Source organism: Symphalangus syndactylus, chromosome 21, assembly GCF_028878055.3.
Source record: "Symphalangus syndactylus isolate Jambi chromosome 21, NHGRI_mSymSyn1-v2.1_pri, whole genome shotgun sequence".
NCBI classification, from domain to species: domain Eukaryota; kingdom Metazoa; phylum Chordata; class Mammalia; order Primates; family Hylobatidae; genus Symphalangus; species Symphalangus syndactylus.
This window is the reverse complement of record NC_072443.2, coordinates 54,358,431-54,374,974: the sequence shown is the minus strand read 5'-3', so window position 1 is coordinate 54,374,974 and position 16,544 is coordinate 54,358,431. Positions and strand designations below refer to the sequence as shown.

Genomic DNA, 16,544 nt, shown 5'->3' with positions numbered 1-16,544 from the left:
TTTAATCATTTACTATTTATTTCATTTATCTGTTTTTTATTAATTCATGGCCTCTTGGAGGGGACAAAGGGCTCTGTGGGGTGAGAAAATGTGAGATTAGAATGATGCACAGGAAGGATTTATGTCTGCTACAACACATGAGCCTGGAGAAGAGGGAAGGAGGGTATTATATGTTTGAGGACACATCATATGTATTTGAGAATACAACTTTCAACGAGAAGGGTTGCATGGACCATAAGCTTATACTTCCCATAAGCAAGAAGGCTGTCTGTTTCACTGGGCAAGGATTGTGTTCAGTTCAACCTGAGAAGTAATCTAAGTTGGAGATGAGATCAAATAACCTTGACAGAAAAAGCAAAACAAGGTAACAAAATAAAAACCCACTTCAAAAATGTTTAATGAAGACACTGAGCATGAAGAATTAAAACAATGTAAGGCAGTGGGGGTGCGGGGTGACAACTTCTTAAAAGATGTTTCTTTTTTCTTTTTTTTTCACCTCATTGATCCTTTCCCTACTTGAAAGCTTTCTCTGCCAGTGAATCACTCAACTAATTGCCAGGTCCTATTGCCCTGTTTATAATCTTGAGCCTGAAGAAGCCTTCTGTAAAGGCCACAGTAAATTTCCCTGGCTAGCAAGACAAACATTTATCCTAGGGGCTGAATTACTATGCTGGGAGGTCTTAGATTCCTGGGATTTAGTGCTGCTCACGCCTCACATTTTTTGGGTGACCTTCACTTCTCTGTGCCTCAGTTTCTGAAGCTGCACAATGAAAACAATGCTCCCCACTGAGTCACGTCCTAGGATGGCTCTGAGCTCCCCGTTGGAAGGTGGAAAAGGGTATTTGGCGGAGGGTATGATTTTTCTGTGCCTCTAAATGGTTCTCCTCCTCCTTCTGGAAGCTGGCTCATTATGTTGGGAATTGAAATGCATTCTCTGTGGGCATCTGAAGTAGATTCCTTACGGGAATGTTTAGTGGGTGGGTGAATGAAAGAGACACATTAACAAAGTTGTGTTATTCTAGAGAAAAAAATGTCATATCTTCATTTTTTTGTGACCACAAAGTGCAGAGTTGAGGAGGGGGTGGACAAGAAAACAGTATTCTTCTCTGGAGCTATTATTCCCAGATGGCTTGCCCATGATAGAAGCTTTTCTGTCGCTGTTGAATGTCATTTTTCCAAGAGAACCAGTCAGCTAACTGGCAACTATGTGGGTGATGACATGCCCCACCTTTCTCTTTAGTGAGTTTCCCTTCCTTGGAAGTAAGAATAGACTGAATAAACCCTCGTCAAAAGGTGGGGTAGAGAAAGTTCAATCAGAAGAGGGGTTCAACTAAGTACCACTCATTTTCCTCCAACCCTAAGATTCAGAGATTCTAGTCCCTTTTGGCGCCACATCCTCTTCTGAATAGACAATCCAAGCTGTGCAGTAGTGCGCAGGGACAAAGGGCTCTGTGGGGTGAGAAAATGTGAGATTGGAATGACACACAGAAGGGATTTATGTCTGCTACAGCACACGAGCCAGGAGGACAGGGAGGGAGGCTATTATATGTTTGAGGACACCTCATATGTATTTGAGAATATAACTTTCAACAGGAAGGGTTGCATGGACCATGATGGACTCTGTAGCCTGAAAGAAATCCTGGGAGCCCCTGGAATCCCTCTGGATGTAGCTTTCAGCCACAGGAAGCTCTGTTACTGAGGAGAGACTGGAGAAACCCCAGCACCAAAACCCAGAGAGGGTGAGCACAGTGGTCGAAATTGGGGATGGTATCAGCTTAGCCAGGCCCTCATTTTAGAGTAACTTACAACCACAATAATAAGAGCTCCCCAGCCTTAATCCTCTGCTATGTGCAGGTGTGATGCATGGCTTGCTTCATTTACCTCAACAGTTCTTCAAGGGAGATACGACAGGCCTCTTTTGCAGATGAAGAAACTGAGGCTTCAGTTTCACTAGAGAGAGAAAGTGAGTGGCCTTGCAAATGGCAAAACCAGTATTCGCACTCAAGCCTATCCGACTCAAGACCCACATTCCTTCCAGTGTGTCAATAGTCTTGATTTAAAAGTGGGGATTATAAACCCCACTTTTTTGCAGACAGAAAAACTGAGCTCATACAGTGGAGATAACACTGAGCAAACTGAGGTTTGACTGGTTCCAAATTTCTGCCAGGTGTTTTGTGTGAGGAGCAGTTGGACCTTGCAGAATGATGAAGCCGGGGGTCTGACCATAGGGTGGTCTGATCAAACCCCTTTTGTCTACAGAGGAAGAACTGGACTCAGAGGGCAGAGGTAAGCAGCTCATGGCAGGAGGCAAGAGAGTGGCAGGCCAAGCACAGAGCCCCTGTCTTCAGCCTCCCAGGGGTGTGACTGAGCTGCTCTTGGGTATAGTGGGAATAGATCTGTCTCACCTGCCTCCTGATGGCCTCTGAGTGCCTGACAGGGATGCCTGCTCCAGGCTGGGATGGAGGCATGTCTACAACCTTGGAGGGGACCCAGGAGGCCAGGGCAGGTGGGGTTGACCTTGTGACTGGGAAGCTGGCTCTGTGTGAAAACACAGCCAACTGGATAGGGGCCTGGGGCCTAGGGCTCAGCAGCCCAGCACCTGTCTATGCTGGTGAACCTGGGAGAGAGTGGGGGGTTAGGTGAGGTGCAGAGAGCAAAAGCAGGGCTTTATTCATGGAGGTATACTGTTGTTCTCAGATGCCCCTGCTCATCCTATACCTCCCTTAAAGGCTTAGCCTTTGGAGAGAAACCCCCTGAAACCATCGAAACTCCCTTTTCCTCCTCTGGCTGCAAGAGTCAGAATTCTGACTACCATTACTGGAAGGCTGGTTATGTGTCAGGCCATGGGCCAGACACACTACAAATAAGATCTGACATTTAGCTTTCCCAACAATCCTGTGACCATGCTGTAACGAGCTAAGGCTCAGAGAGATCAAGTGACTTGTCTAAGCTCACACAGCTGATGAGCAACAGAGCCAGGGTGGCAGCTCTATTAGGATAGAGACTTTTTTTTTTTAATTCTAGACAAGGTGTAGCTCTGTGGCCCAGGCTAAAGTGCAGTGGCACCACCACAGCTCACTGTAGCCTCAAACTCCTGGGCTTAAGCAAGCTTCACACCTCAGCCTCAACCTCCCGAGTAGCTAGGACTACAGGTATGAACCAACACGCCTGGCTAATTTTTAAAATTTTTTGTAGAGATGGGAGCTCACTATGTTGCCCAGGCTGGTCTTGAACTCCTGGACTCAAGTGATCCTCCCACCTCAGCCTCCCAAAGTGCTGGGATTACAGGCGTGAGCCACTGCACCCAGCTGGGATTTCTGACTCTCGTTTGCTGCTGTATTCTCAGTGGTTGGCACATAGTGGCCACTGGAATACACATTTGTTGAATAAACGTCTGACTCCAAAGCCACACTCTTTGCCCTATACCCCTCTGCTTCCTGGGAACTCTCATGGTGGGAAAATTCAATTTTGAGTGAAAATTGACTTGGAGGACTTCAATCAAGAGTGAATCCATTAATTTCTCCTCTATGGGTACTTTCTGTACTCACCAAAATAAAACAATAAAGAAAACTCCCCAAATAGAGTGTCAATGACATTATGCACATTTTTATAATTAGTAATCAGGGCTGCTGTGGAATTGATTTCTTCCTCAGGAGGATTCACAGAGACGCTTGTTAGCTCATTTTGCCTTTTGGCTTTCCTCCAGACAACACGGACAGCAACAGACCTTTGTTTTTCTGTGTCTGGTCCTTCTCCTAAAGTTCAAAGCCTTTTTGATTTTGCAACACAGAGTCTCTAAGGCACCTTCCTTAAGCCATGAGCTTCTGACTTTATATTCAACCTAGGCTTTGGGGGTGTGGAAAGGGTCATCTATATATCCTCAGATTTCCAAAAAAGGAATTGCGAGGCTGGCTTACTGCATAGCTCCCTGTTGCCCAGCAAGACCCAAGGCCATCGAAAGTTCTGTTTGTTGGGCCATTACCATCCATGACACACAGCAACTACAATTCTATAATTACGAGTGAACTTCATCTAACTTTACTGACCATGATTTTTGTGGTTGTTCATCACTCAGGACATATAGTTCAGCATCTCACAGAGCCCTAAGTCAAAATAATGCACTTTGAGTTTTAACTTCTCAGAGCTGAAAGGGATCCTGCAGATGACCACATCTAACTTTTCCCAAAGTCTGTTTCACACCACACAGCCCCAGGATACTGTACCCAGGAAGGTTTCCTTTGTTGCGGAAGTGTGGGAAGTGCTACGTGGTCTACCTCCCTGTTAGGACCCACAATTCGTAAGAGCAGACTGAGGTTTCCAAGAAGTCCTGTAGGAAATATAGTTTTGTTTAACTTTGTTCTACACCGTATTCCCAAAATTACTGGCCCAGGAGGGGGAAGCCTTCTATGTTTTCTTTCTTTTTCAATTTATTGAAAATTCTTTGGGAAATAAAACTCTTATCAGACCCCACCTCTCCACTTCCCAGTTTTACAGATGTACAAAGTGATGATCAGCGGAGGAAAGAGAAGAAAGTGACCTGAAGTTGTCCATAGGCCAGGCCTGGGATGTATGTCTTAACTCCGGGTTCATGATTCCTCTCAGCCACACCTCCTAGGTAGGACTGTCAAACGGTTGTTAACAGAGATAGCAGGATAGTAAAGTGCAGATTGACCCAGGTTTTATCGCATCAGGTTTTGCTGATTCTGAAGCCGAGTGTGCTGAAAAAGATAACTGTGGAGCAAGTTCACTTCGAGTCATCCCAGGTGACGGTTTTCACGCCTGCATTTGAGAGCAGAGGGGCTGAACATGGCCACCCTCCCTCTTCTCCAGTTGTAGATGACTCCTTATAAAGAAGATTTGGGGTAGCTGGTAGATGGGAAGGCTGGAAGGGCGGGTGGTCAGGGACAAGAAGGCCATCACACATCAGCCCGCTGGAGTGGCTGCTTGACTACAGTGATGGTGGCCCCTCACTGAATGGGACAGGATACCGCAATGATGAAACTCTGGGTTTAAATCCTGGCCCCACAGAACAACTGCATGACCTTAGACAAGAAACTTAATCTCTCAGCGCCCCAGCTTCCCACTGTGAAAATGGGATAACAGTGGCACCTACGTTTTCCTGGCACTGCTCTCTGAAGAGTTTATGCCATGATTTCTTCATAGGGAACATGGGGTGATAAATACAAAGTTCCTGACATAGAAGGAGGTTTTCTAAAAGACACTCAGAGGCTCACCTGGTGGCTTCCTGTCATAAACCTGAAGTGGCGGTGGGGGTGGTTGGAGCAGGTAACCCAGGAGGTCCTTTAGGCCGGCATACAGCAGGAAGAGCAGAGAAGGGGGTAATAATTTGGGTAAAGATAGGGGAGAGATGCTCAGTCCACAATGATGAAGGGCATTTTTTTATTTTCTTGAGACAGGGTCTCGCTCTGTCACCGAGGCTGGAATGCAACAACGTAATGACGGCTCACTGCAACCTTGACCTCCTGAGCTTGAGCAATCCTCCAGTTTCAGCATCCCAAGCAGCTGGGCCTACAGATGTGTGCCACCACACCTGGCTAATTGTGTGTGTGTGTGTGTGTGTGTACTTTTTGTAGAGACGGGCCTCACTATGTTGCCCAAGCTGGTCTCAAACCCCTGGCCTCAAAAACAATCCTCCCTCCTCAGCATCCCAAAGTGCTGGGATTACAGGTGTGAGCCACTGCACTGGGCCAAGGGCATAATTTTTAATGAAAATTGAGGCAGAGAACAGTTATGGGAGACAAATAGATGACAGTATCAAGGACTTTTTCATTAGCAATTAACGACAACAAAATAAAACCTCAAACTGGCTTAAGAAAAAAAAAAAGAGCAGCAGGAGCTGACCGTAGACATGGCTGCATTCAGGAGCGCAGGCAATGCCACCAAGAATCGGTCTTGCTCCGTCCCTTGGCTCTGCTCACTCTGCTATTGACTCCATTCTCAGTCAGATGCTCCCCTCGTTCCCCTCGTGGTGACAGGATGGCGCAGCAGCCCCTAGTGGACATTCTGCAGCTCAGTCACCCATCTCATTCCCGAAATGCCAACCAAAGCCCCAGGATTCATTATGGTTGGCCCAGCCCAGGTCATGTGCCCCTTCCAATTACTGGCACTGATTGGCCGGTTCTGGTGATGAAGCAGACAGGGGGCTGGGACCCTGGTCCCCTGGTCCCCTGGTCCCCTGCCTTCTTTCAGTTTCCTGACTTGTCCGTTCGTCTTCAACTGGCCCACTGTTCCCCGGGCTCTCAAAACTACACCTCATTTAGGCCTCTGGCAAGAAATGGCTACATCCTCTACAGCGGTATTTTGCATTGACTTGGACTCTTCTGTTGGCTTAAAGGTAGATTCAGGACATGCCAGTTCAGATAGAGGGAGACAAACTCGTGTGTGATGCTGAGATGGCAGAGGATTTTTCATCTGATGTGCCAGTTATGGTTAATAGTGGCTGCCCGAGGGCTGTTTTGCGGAGGATGGTAAAGCTAAGTCCACACTCGGAGGGAAAAGAAGCTGTGATTGATTAATAATGTCTGCCAGGAGCCCTGGAGCAGTCAGTGGTGGCCAATTTGCCGTGTATCGGCCAAACTTCATTGCAGAAAGAGCATGGATCACGGAAAGCAGCGGCCCTGTTCACAGACACCTCCACCTCTCAGCCCTGCGATCACACCCTAGTTACTTAGCTTTACAGGAAACAGTTCTCCCATTTGCACAGTGAGGACATGTATCCCAAAGAGTTGCTGAAAGAATCAATAGAGACAGTGTATGTAAACTGATCACCATCCTGCACCAAAAACAGAGGCTTTGGCTTTTAACAGAGGTGGAAAGTCATGTTGTTTTTCTAGGGGCCCCATCCCAAAAGTGCTTGTATGGCCTAGGACATCTCAGGAAATTTTTCTTTTTTCTCTTTTGTTTCACTTTCTTTCTTTTCTTTTTTTTTTTTTTTTTTTTTGAGATGGACTCTTGCTCTGTTGCCCAGGCTGGAGTGCAGTGGCTCGATCTCGGCTCACTGCAAGCTCTGCCTCCCGGGTTCACACCATTCTCCCGCGAGTAGCTGGGACTACAGGGGCCTGCCACCACCCCCGGCTAATTTTTTGAATTTTTTTTAGTAGAGACGGGGTTTCGCCGTGTTAGCCGGGATGAGTCTCGATCTCCTGACCTCGTGATCTGCCCGCCTCGGCCTCCCATAGTGCTGGGATTACAAGTGTGAGCCACCGTGTGCGGCCAGGAAAATTTTCTTGAGTTTGAACTTCCTTTTTTGAAATATGCGCTGTTGACACCTGACCTTATCCCTTCAGGCCTTCACAGTTCAGGCCATTTGGCCCCACTTCTCCTTCTCGTTGCCTTTCCCGCCAACAGTGCATTGACCAGCACCACCGTCTGAGAACTCACAAAGGATCTGATTTACCTTCCTAGGATTCCGTATCACCTCTTCTTACACCAAGGGACCCAGCGCATGGCAAAAGCTGTATGAAAATGGGCACATGGCCACAGAACAGACAGGTTTTTCCAAGGAAGGCATCAGCAGAAGCTGCCTGCTGGCTCTTTGCTAGAAGCACAGCTAATGAGCCTGCCTAGGGGAGAGACCTGGCAAGGTTGGCATGCTATACTGTTTTTTATTGAGGTAAAATTCATATAACATAAAATTCACCATTTTAGCCATTTTAAAATATACAATTCAGTGGCTTTTAGTGCATTCACAGGATAGTGCAACCATCACCACTATCTAATTCCAGAACATTTTCATTCATTCAAAAGAAACCTTAGACTCATCCAGCAGTCATTCCCATTTTCCCCTCTCCTCAGCCCCTGAAAACAGCTAATTTGCTTTCTGTCTGTATAGATTCACCTGTTCTGGACACTTCATATAAATGGGATCATGCAAGTCATGGCCTTTTGTGTCTGTCTTCTTTCCTTAGCAAAATGTCTTTATCCAAGTTGAAGTATGAATCAGTACTTCATTCCTTCTTATGTCTGAATAATGTCCTATTGTGTGGATATACAATATTACGTTTATTCATTTGGCTGTTGTGAATAGTGCTGCTATGAAATTCCTGTAGAACTTTTTCTTTGAACACCTGTCTTCAGTTATCTGGGGTATGTACTTAGGAGCAGAATGGCTGGCTCATATAGTAATTCTGTTTAGCTTTTTGAAGAATAGCCAAACTCTTTTTCCCAGCAGCAGCACCATTTTACATTCCTCCCTCCAGTTTCTCAACATCTTTGCTAACATTTGTTATTTTTTGTTTTTTAAATCATAGCCATTCTAGGGGCTGGGCAGTGATATCTCACAGTGGTTTTCTTTCTTTCTTTCTTTCTTTCTTTCTTTCTTTCTTTCTTTCTTTCTTTCTTCTTTCTTTCTTTCTTCTTTCTTTCTCTCTCTTTCCCTCTTTCTTTCTTCCTTCTTTCCTTCCTTCGTCTTCCTTCCTTCCTTTCTTCCTTGCTTCTTTCCTTCTTCCCTCCCTCTCTCCCTTCCCCTCCCTCCCTCCTTCCTTCCTTTCTTCCTTCCTTCCTTTTCCTTCCTTCCTTCCTTCCTTCCTTCCTTCCTTCCTTCCTTCCTTCCTTCCTTTCCTTCCTCCCTCCCTCCCTCCCTCCCTCCCTTCCTTCCTCTCTCCCTCTCTTTCTTTCCTTTTTTTTTTGACAATGTCTCACTCTGTCACCCAGACTGGAGAGCAGTGGCACAATCACAGCTCACCGCAGCCTCAAACTCCTGGGCTCAAGTGGTCCTCCTGCCCTGGCACCTATAGCTGGAACTATAGGTACACATCACCATGCACAGCTAATTTTTGCATTTTTTTTGTAGAGACAGGATTTTGCCATGTTGCCCAGGCTGATCTTGAGCCTTGGGCTTAAGCAGTTGGCCCACCTCGGCCTCCCAAAGTGTTGGGATTACAGGCATGAGCCATCACGCCCAGCCTCGTGGTAGTTTTGATTGGCGTTTCTCCAATGATTAATAAAGATAAGCATCTTTTGTGTGCTTATAGGCCATTTCTATATCTTCCTGAAATGTCTATTTGAGTACTTAGCTCTTTTTTTTTTTCTTTTGAGATGGAATCTCACACTGTCGCCCGGATTGGAGTGCAATGGCGTTATCTCAGCTCACTGCAATCTCCACTTCCCAGGTTCAAGTGATTCTCCTGCCTCAGCCTCCCAAGTAGCTGGGATTACAGGCACATGCCACCACACCCGGCTAATTTTTTGTATTTTTAGTAGAGGCAGGGTTTCACTATATTGACCAGGCTGGTCTCTAACTGCTGACCTCGTGATCCACCCACCTTGGCCTCCCAAAGTGCTGGGATTACAGGCGTGAGCCACAGCAACCAGCCCTTAGCTCATTTTTTGAGTTGTTTTGTCATTATTGAGTTTTAGTTCCTTATGTATCCTAGATATTAATCTCTTATTAGGTAAGTGGTCTGAAGATATTTTTTCCCATTCTGTAGGTTTCCCATTAAGTCTAATGTTAACTCTGGATTTTTCATAGGTGCCCTTAATCATGTTGAAGAACTTCTTTTCTATTCCCAGATTGCTGAGTGTTTTTTGTTTGTTTGTTTTAACATAAGAGAGTGTTGGGTTTTGTCAAATCCTTTTCTGCATCAATTATCACTGGCTTTTTTTTTTTTTTTTACTTCATCTATTAATATGGTGTACTGTGTTGACTGATTTTTGTATGTTGAACCACCCTTGCATTTCTGGGATAAATTCTGCTTGGTATGGGGTATATATACATACTTTTTTTTTTTTTGAGACGGAGTCTCTGTCTGTCACCCAGGCTGGAGTACAGTGGGGCAATCTTGGCTCACTGCAAGCTCCACCTCCCAGGTTCACGCCATTCTTCTGCCTCAGCCTCCCGAGTAGCTGGGACTACAGGTGCCCACCACCATGCCTGCCTAATTTTTTGTATTTTTGGTAGAGACGGGGTTTCACCTTGCTAGCCAGGATGGTCTCGATCTCCTGACCTCGTGATCCACCTGCCTTGGCCTCCCAAAGTGCTGGGATTACAGGCATGAGCCACTGTGCCTGGCCGGGGTGTAATTTTTTAACATGCTGCTAGAATCAGTTTGCTAGTATTCTGTTGAAGATTTTTACATCTATATTCATAGGAATATGAGCCTCTCGTTTTTTTTCTTGTTATATCTGTGTGTGACTTTGGTATCAGAGTAATTTTGGCCTCATAAAATGAGTTAAATAGTATTTCTGCCTCTTCTATTTTTTGAAAGAGTTGAGAAACATTCATTTTAATTCTTCTTTAAACATTTGGTAGAATTCACCAATGAAGCTATTTGGTCCTGAGATTTTCTTTGTTAAAAGTTCTTTGATTACTGATTTCATATCTTTACTTGTTATAGGTCTATTCAGCATTTCTATTTCTTCTTGAGTTAGTTTTGGTAGTCTGTATGTTTCTAGGAATTTGTCCATTTTATCTGGGTTTTCTAATTTGTTGGTGTACAATTATTCGTATTATTTGCTTATACTCTTTTATTTCTGTTAGGTCATTAGTAATGTCTCCACTTTTATTTCTACTTTTTGAGTAATGTGAGTCTTCTCTGTTTTTGCTTAGGCAATCTAGCTAAAGGTTTGTCAATTTTAAAAAACCTTTTCAAGGAACCAACTTTTAATTTCATTGATTCTCTTTATTGTTTTTCTACTCCATTTCATGTATCTCTGCTCTTATCTTCATTATTTCCCTTCTTCTGCTTGCTTTGATTTAGTTTGCTCTTCTTTTTCTGCTTCCTTAAGGCATAAAGTTAGGTTATTTGAGACCTTTCTTCTTTAATGTAGGCATTTACAGCTATATATATATATCCCTCTGCACACTGCTCTCACTGCATCCCATAATTTTTTATTGTGTTTTTATTTTCATTTATCTCAGAGTATTTTTTAATTTCCCTTGTGATTTTTTATTGAGCCATTGGTCATTTAAGAGTGTGTTTTTAAATTTCCACATACTTGTGAAATTTCCAGTTTTTATTCTGTTATTCATTTCTAATTTCATCCCACTGAGATTGGAGAATATACATTTTATGATTTCAATCTTAAGATTTATTACAGCTTGTTTTGTGACCTAACATATGTTCTACCTGGAGAATGTTTCATGTGCACTTGAGAAGAATATGTGTTTTGTTGTTCCTTGGGTGTTTTGTATATGTGGTAGGTCTTGTTGGTTTATAACTATAACTATAGTTATAGTTATAACACTATAAACTTGTTCAAGTCTCCTATTTCTTTGTTTATCTTTCATCTAGTTTTTCTATCCATTATTGAAAGTGAGGTGTTGAAATATCTAGAATATGTAGAGCTGTCTATTTCTTCCTTCAATTCTGTCAGTTTTTGCTTCATATATTTTGGGTCTCTTTTTTGGGGTGCATATATGTTTGTAATTCGTATATATTCTTGATGGATTGACCCTTTTATCATTATACAGTGTTCTTCTTTGTCTCTTGTGACAATTTATACCTTAAAGTATATTTTGTGTGATATCAGTATAGCCATTTCAACTCTCTTTTGGTTACTATTTGCATGTGTTGCCTTTTTCTGTTCTCTCGCTTTCATTCAATTCATGTCCTTGGATCTAAAGTGGGTCTCTTGTAGACAGTATAGAGTTTGATCATGGTTTGTTTGTTTAACCCATTCTGAAAAATCTGTCATTTAATTGTAGAGTTTAAACCATTTACATTTAATGTAATTGCTGATGGAGAAGGCCATACTCCTGCCATTTTGCTATTTTTTCTATATCTCATATTTTTTGTCCCTCAATTTCATTTCATTGCTGCCTTCTTTTATGTTAGATAAATATTTTCCATATACCATTTTGATTTCCTTCTCGTTTATTTTACTATATACTTTTTAGTTATTTTCTTAGTGGTTGCCTGAGGATTACAATTAATTTATAACAATTAGATAAGTTCAAATTAGTACCAACTAATTTCAATAGTATAATAAACATTACTTCTGTATTCTGTTCTCCCGTCTGTTTATGTTGTTATTGTCATCATCTTTATGCATCATGTGCCCATCAATGTATATTTATTATTATTTGTTTATGTAGTTATTTTTGAAATCATATAGAAAAAAAGAGGAGTTACAAACCACAAATGCCTTTATACTGACTCTTCTATTTATTTACATGATTACTTATACTGGTTTTCTTCATTGCTCCATGTAGATTCAAGTTACTTTTTAGTGTCCTTTCATTTCAATCTCAACGACCTCCTTTACACTTCTTGCAGGGCAGGTCTACTAGCAATGAACTCTCTCAGTTTTTCTTTATCTGGAAATGTCTTCATTTCTCTTTCATTTTTGAAGAATATTTTTCCTGGATATAAAAGTATTGGTTAACCATTTTATTCTTTCAATATTTTGAGTAAGTCATCCCACTGTCTTCTGGCCTCCTCGGTTTCTGATAAAAAACCAGCTGTATTTCTTATTAAGGATGCCTTGTATGTGATGAATCACCTCTCTTCTGCTGCTTTCAGGATTCTGTCTTTGGTTTTCAACAGTTTGATTATGAAGTGTTTCAGTGAGACTTGAGGTCCTTGGATGTGTAGATTCATGTCTTTGATCAAATTTGGCAAATTTTGGCCATTATTACTTCAACTATTATTTCTCTCTCTCTCTCTCCTCTCCTCTCCTCTCCTTCTGAAACTCCTAGGTACTCTTGAAAGTGTACCTCAGGTCTCTTAGGCTTTATTCATTTTTCTTTATTTTTTTCCTTTCTGCTCCTCATACTGAGTAATCTCAATTGATCTTTCTTCAAGATTGCTGATTCTTTCTTCTACTTGTTCAAATATGCTGTTGAATCTCTCTGAAAAAAATTATTTTAATTATTGTAGTTTTCAACTTTAGATTTTCTCCTTGGTTCCCCTTACAATTTCTATCATATCACTGGTAATCTCTATTTTTTGAAATATAATTCTCATTATTTCCTTTAGTTTTTTGTACATAGTTTCCTTTAGCTCTTTGGGTATATTTTAAATAGTTGGTTTATATTCTGTTTAGTAAGTTCAATGTCTTGTCTTCCTCAATAACTGTTTCTATTATTTCTTTATTTCCTGTGTATGGGCCACACTTTCTTGTTTCATTGCATGACTCATAATTTTTTGTTGAAAGCTGAACATTTTGAATATTATGATATGGCACATCTGGAAATCATCTTCCTCCCACCAGGGTTTATTGCAGCTGCTTTTTTGATTGTTGTTGTTTGATTGCTTAGTTCTCTTTCTTTAATTAATTTTGTAAAGACTTTATTTGTTGTTGTATATAGCCACTGAAGTCTTTGTTTTGTTACTCTAGTGGTCAGCTGGTGATTTAAATATAGACGTGTATTCTTTGCCTGGAACAAAAAAAGAAAATAAAATCTCTTGGTGTCAGCAAATGGACTCTATGTGCATGCTGGAGTACACCTTCAGCACTTGGAGAAGCACTTTACCACTCTGCCTTAGTCTTTACTTCCTCCTTGTGGAGAGCCTTGAAGTCAGCCAGAAGTGAAAACTTCTCAGGTCTTTCCTGAGCATGCACCCAGTTCTGGGCATGCAAGCAGGCTTCTAGATTCCCACAAATATGTGAGAGCTTTTCAAAGCCTTTATTTCCCAATGTGTTTTAATCCCCATTCCTTTTTCCCAATCTTTTGGTTTGTCTTTTTTTTTTTTTTTTTTTTTTTGAGGCGGAGTCTCGCTCTGTCACATAGGCTGGAGTGCAGTGGCGCGATCTCGGCTCACTGCAAGCTCCGCCTCCCGGGTTCACGCCATTCTCCTGCCTCAGCCTCCCGAGGAGCTGGGACTACAGGCCCCCGCCACCACGCCCGGCTAATTTTTTGTATTTTTAGTAGAGACAGGGTTTCACCGTGTTAGCCAGGATGGTCTCGATCTCCTGACCTCATGATCTGCCCGCCTTGGCCTCCCAAAGTGCTGGGATTACAAGCGTGAGCCACCGTGCCTGGCCCTCTTTTGGTTTGTCTTTAGTTTGTCCCAACTGTTATCTATTGCCCCAAGTGGCAGCAGCTGTTACATTTGCCTTTTAAAATTTTCAGCAAATTCCCCTTGAGTAGCTGCCTTAGCCCTTGGAGATCTCAGCAATGAGTCAATTCTTCAGGGAGCCACAAGGCAGGTCAAAACAAACAACCACAGTTATTTGGAAATTAGGTCGATTCTGTCCCTTATGTACTAGGAGCCTATACAAGGAATATGGGTTGTTGGTTGTTATCTTCAAGGCCACTGCTGAGCCAGGGTAATTTAAATACCATGAAGCTCTATTATCAAGATTCTGGTGGTTTTTTGTTTTTTCTTTTTTTCTTGATTAAATATTGTCCTGGTTGCTGTAAACTTTTAGTTAGTTTCCCAATTTCCAATAAAGTTGATTCTGATTGCTTTTGCCAGTTTATTTTCTCCTTTTATGGAGGGATGGGCTTTTGTAGTTCCCTATTCTGCCATTTTCACTTTTAGGGTGCTGACTTTTGAGAAGCAATGTATACTTCAAAACAGCAGGCATTATATGGAGCTGGGGCCCCATCAGATAGACTACATGGGAAACAAGCAGTGGAAATAGAAGTGGCCCCATCACCATTGTACACAATGACTCGTCTCAAGAATGCCTTTAACTTTAGGCTCCACTGGACCGGTAATGCTGGTCCCTCAGCATGTCTGGGGTTGATGGGGAGAAGATACTTATCCCAGGGATGCCTAAAGCTGTAGCTGCTCCTTGTCATTTTAGGTTTCTCATGCCAACAGAGCAGTAGGCAAAGAAAGGAGTTCTTACGCTTGTAGGAATATCAGGTTCTGCCTATCATGAGGAAATAGCACTACTGCTAGATAATGGGGTCATAGAAGAGGATGCCCCAAAGCTCAGGGGATTCAGTGGGGCTCATTTTGCTGTTTCACAGCCCAATGACAACACTTATGGGCAATTGCAGCAATGGTAGTCTGCCCAGTGCACAGTGACCAGGGCTTCAAACCTCTAGGGATGATGACCCAGTTACCTCAGCAGACCAGCAAGCTCAATATGCAGGAGTGGTGGTCAAGTATGAGGGTTATGCAGAATGAGTAGTGACACACAGGGACAATGAACACCAATGATGACCATAGAATTCATGGTAATGATGGGGTCTGTAGCTTGTTTCACAAACCCTCTTTCTTAACTTCTTTGTAGAAACTGTGACAGGCAACATCCTAAAAGAAGCAGTATCAGGAGGGAGTGGACTTAATATGGGAAAGCAGTATCCCCTAGGTCTCAGCATTCCCATGCAAGCTGGCCTGACTTCTACATGCCAACACATGCATCTCTTTGCCAAGGGCTTCCTCTGGCTGCTGGAGCCTGCTGTAACCACAGGCATGGCAGCCTAGAAGTGCCAGAGTACTAATGCCACATCCCCAAATGCAGCCCTCAACCAGCCCAACCTCAGATAAGATGTCATGGAGGACGTCAGGATATCATTGTGTCCTCCACTGGCTCCACGTACTCATGGGGGTAGCTTGTATGTTAACAATTCCTTTATTGCCTCCTTGCATTCTGTCTCGGTTCACACTCCCCTACACTACTGATTGGCATGAAGTAAACTACTTGCACTCAAATCCATGACTGAAGGTCTGCTTCTTGGGGAGCCCAGAATAAGATGCCCCACGTCTCTCCTCCTTCCCTCAAGGAAGCCTAGTGTCTTGCTTCTGACGTTTTCCTTCCTTTTCAAGCACAGAAAAATGGGCCATTTCGGCAGACATAACAATTTGCTCACTGAATTGCTGCCCATTGTACTTGGAATGAATGGTAACAACAAAAGCCTCCCTAACACAGTCTACCAGACCCTGCAGTATCTGGGCCTAGCCTGCCTCCAGTCCTGTCCTCAATCACTGCTCCTAGTTTTATTGCAGGGAGCCGAAGGCCCGTGGGACACGACCAACTCGGCATTCCACTGGAGGCTATATGATCAAACAGCAAACTGTTTATCGTGAATGCAGGATGTGAGCAAACTCACGACTGCTCCTGCCAACACAAGGTTTGCTGGAGGCAATCACTCCCTGGCACTGAGGTTATCTACGGCGACATCTAGAGCCTCTTGTTTGAGGAATGCAGTCTTGCAAGCCTACTCTGGACTGAGCAGCTGACCCCTTCTTCCACACCCCTTCTCACTATCTCTTTTGCCTAATAAATATGGAGGGCTATGTAAAGCTCAGGGCCCTTGTCCACTAGAGGCAAGGTGCCCCCTGACCCCTTCTTCTCAATATACTCTTTTGTCTCTTGTCTTTTATTCCCAGGTTCGCCCCCTTGGTTCAGTCCCCCTAGGTCCATGCCGGCTACGAGTGGCACTTGAACAGGCGACAGTCCGAACACAGGGACTACAAGGACATGAAAGAAGAAGGTCTGCTGGAGCAGAGGAACTGAAATTGAAATGTGAACGGGGACCCCGGGACGAGTCTGCCAGCAGCGTATATCACTTAGGTCAGTGCCCTAAGGAGGTACTGGGAGTAGTGCTTTAAAGAAGTGCTGGGAACGGGAAGTTTTCTGAACCGAGGTAACAAGGGGAAGAATTTGTCTGTTGAAGAAAAACA

General features: G+C 43.3%; 1 protein-coding gene and 1 long non-coding RNA gene across 7 annotated transcripts in view; both read left to right on the top strand.

Moving 5' to 3' along the window:
• The window catches only part of LSM3 (LSM3 homolog, U6 small nuclear RNA and mRNA degradation associated), a 68,122-nt gene that overhangs the window by 31,541 nt on the left and 20,037 nt on the right, over positions 1-16,544 (top strand). For all 6 annotated transcript variants that reach the window (XR_010118645.1, XM_063630699.1, XM_063630698.1 and 3 more), the window contains one exon: positions 16,251-16,434. Coding sequence is in view for 5 of the 6 variants with exons in the window: in XM_063630699.1 (XP_063486769.1) it covers positions 16,251-16,434 (184 nt within the window). In the remaining variant the exon portion in view is untranslated. The remainder of the gene's footprint in view (positions 1-16,250; positions 16,435-16,544) is intronic.
• On the top strand, positions 1,594-5,817 carry LOC134735479 (uncharacterized). Its single transcript, XR_010118646.1, has 4 exons — positions 1,594-1,739; positions 2,168-2,286; positions 4,487-4,615; positions 5,418-5,817. It is a non-coding gene; the product is annotated as an uncharacterized lncRNA (long non-coding RNA).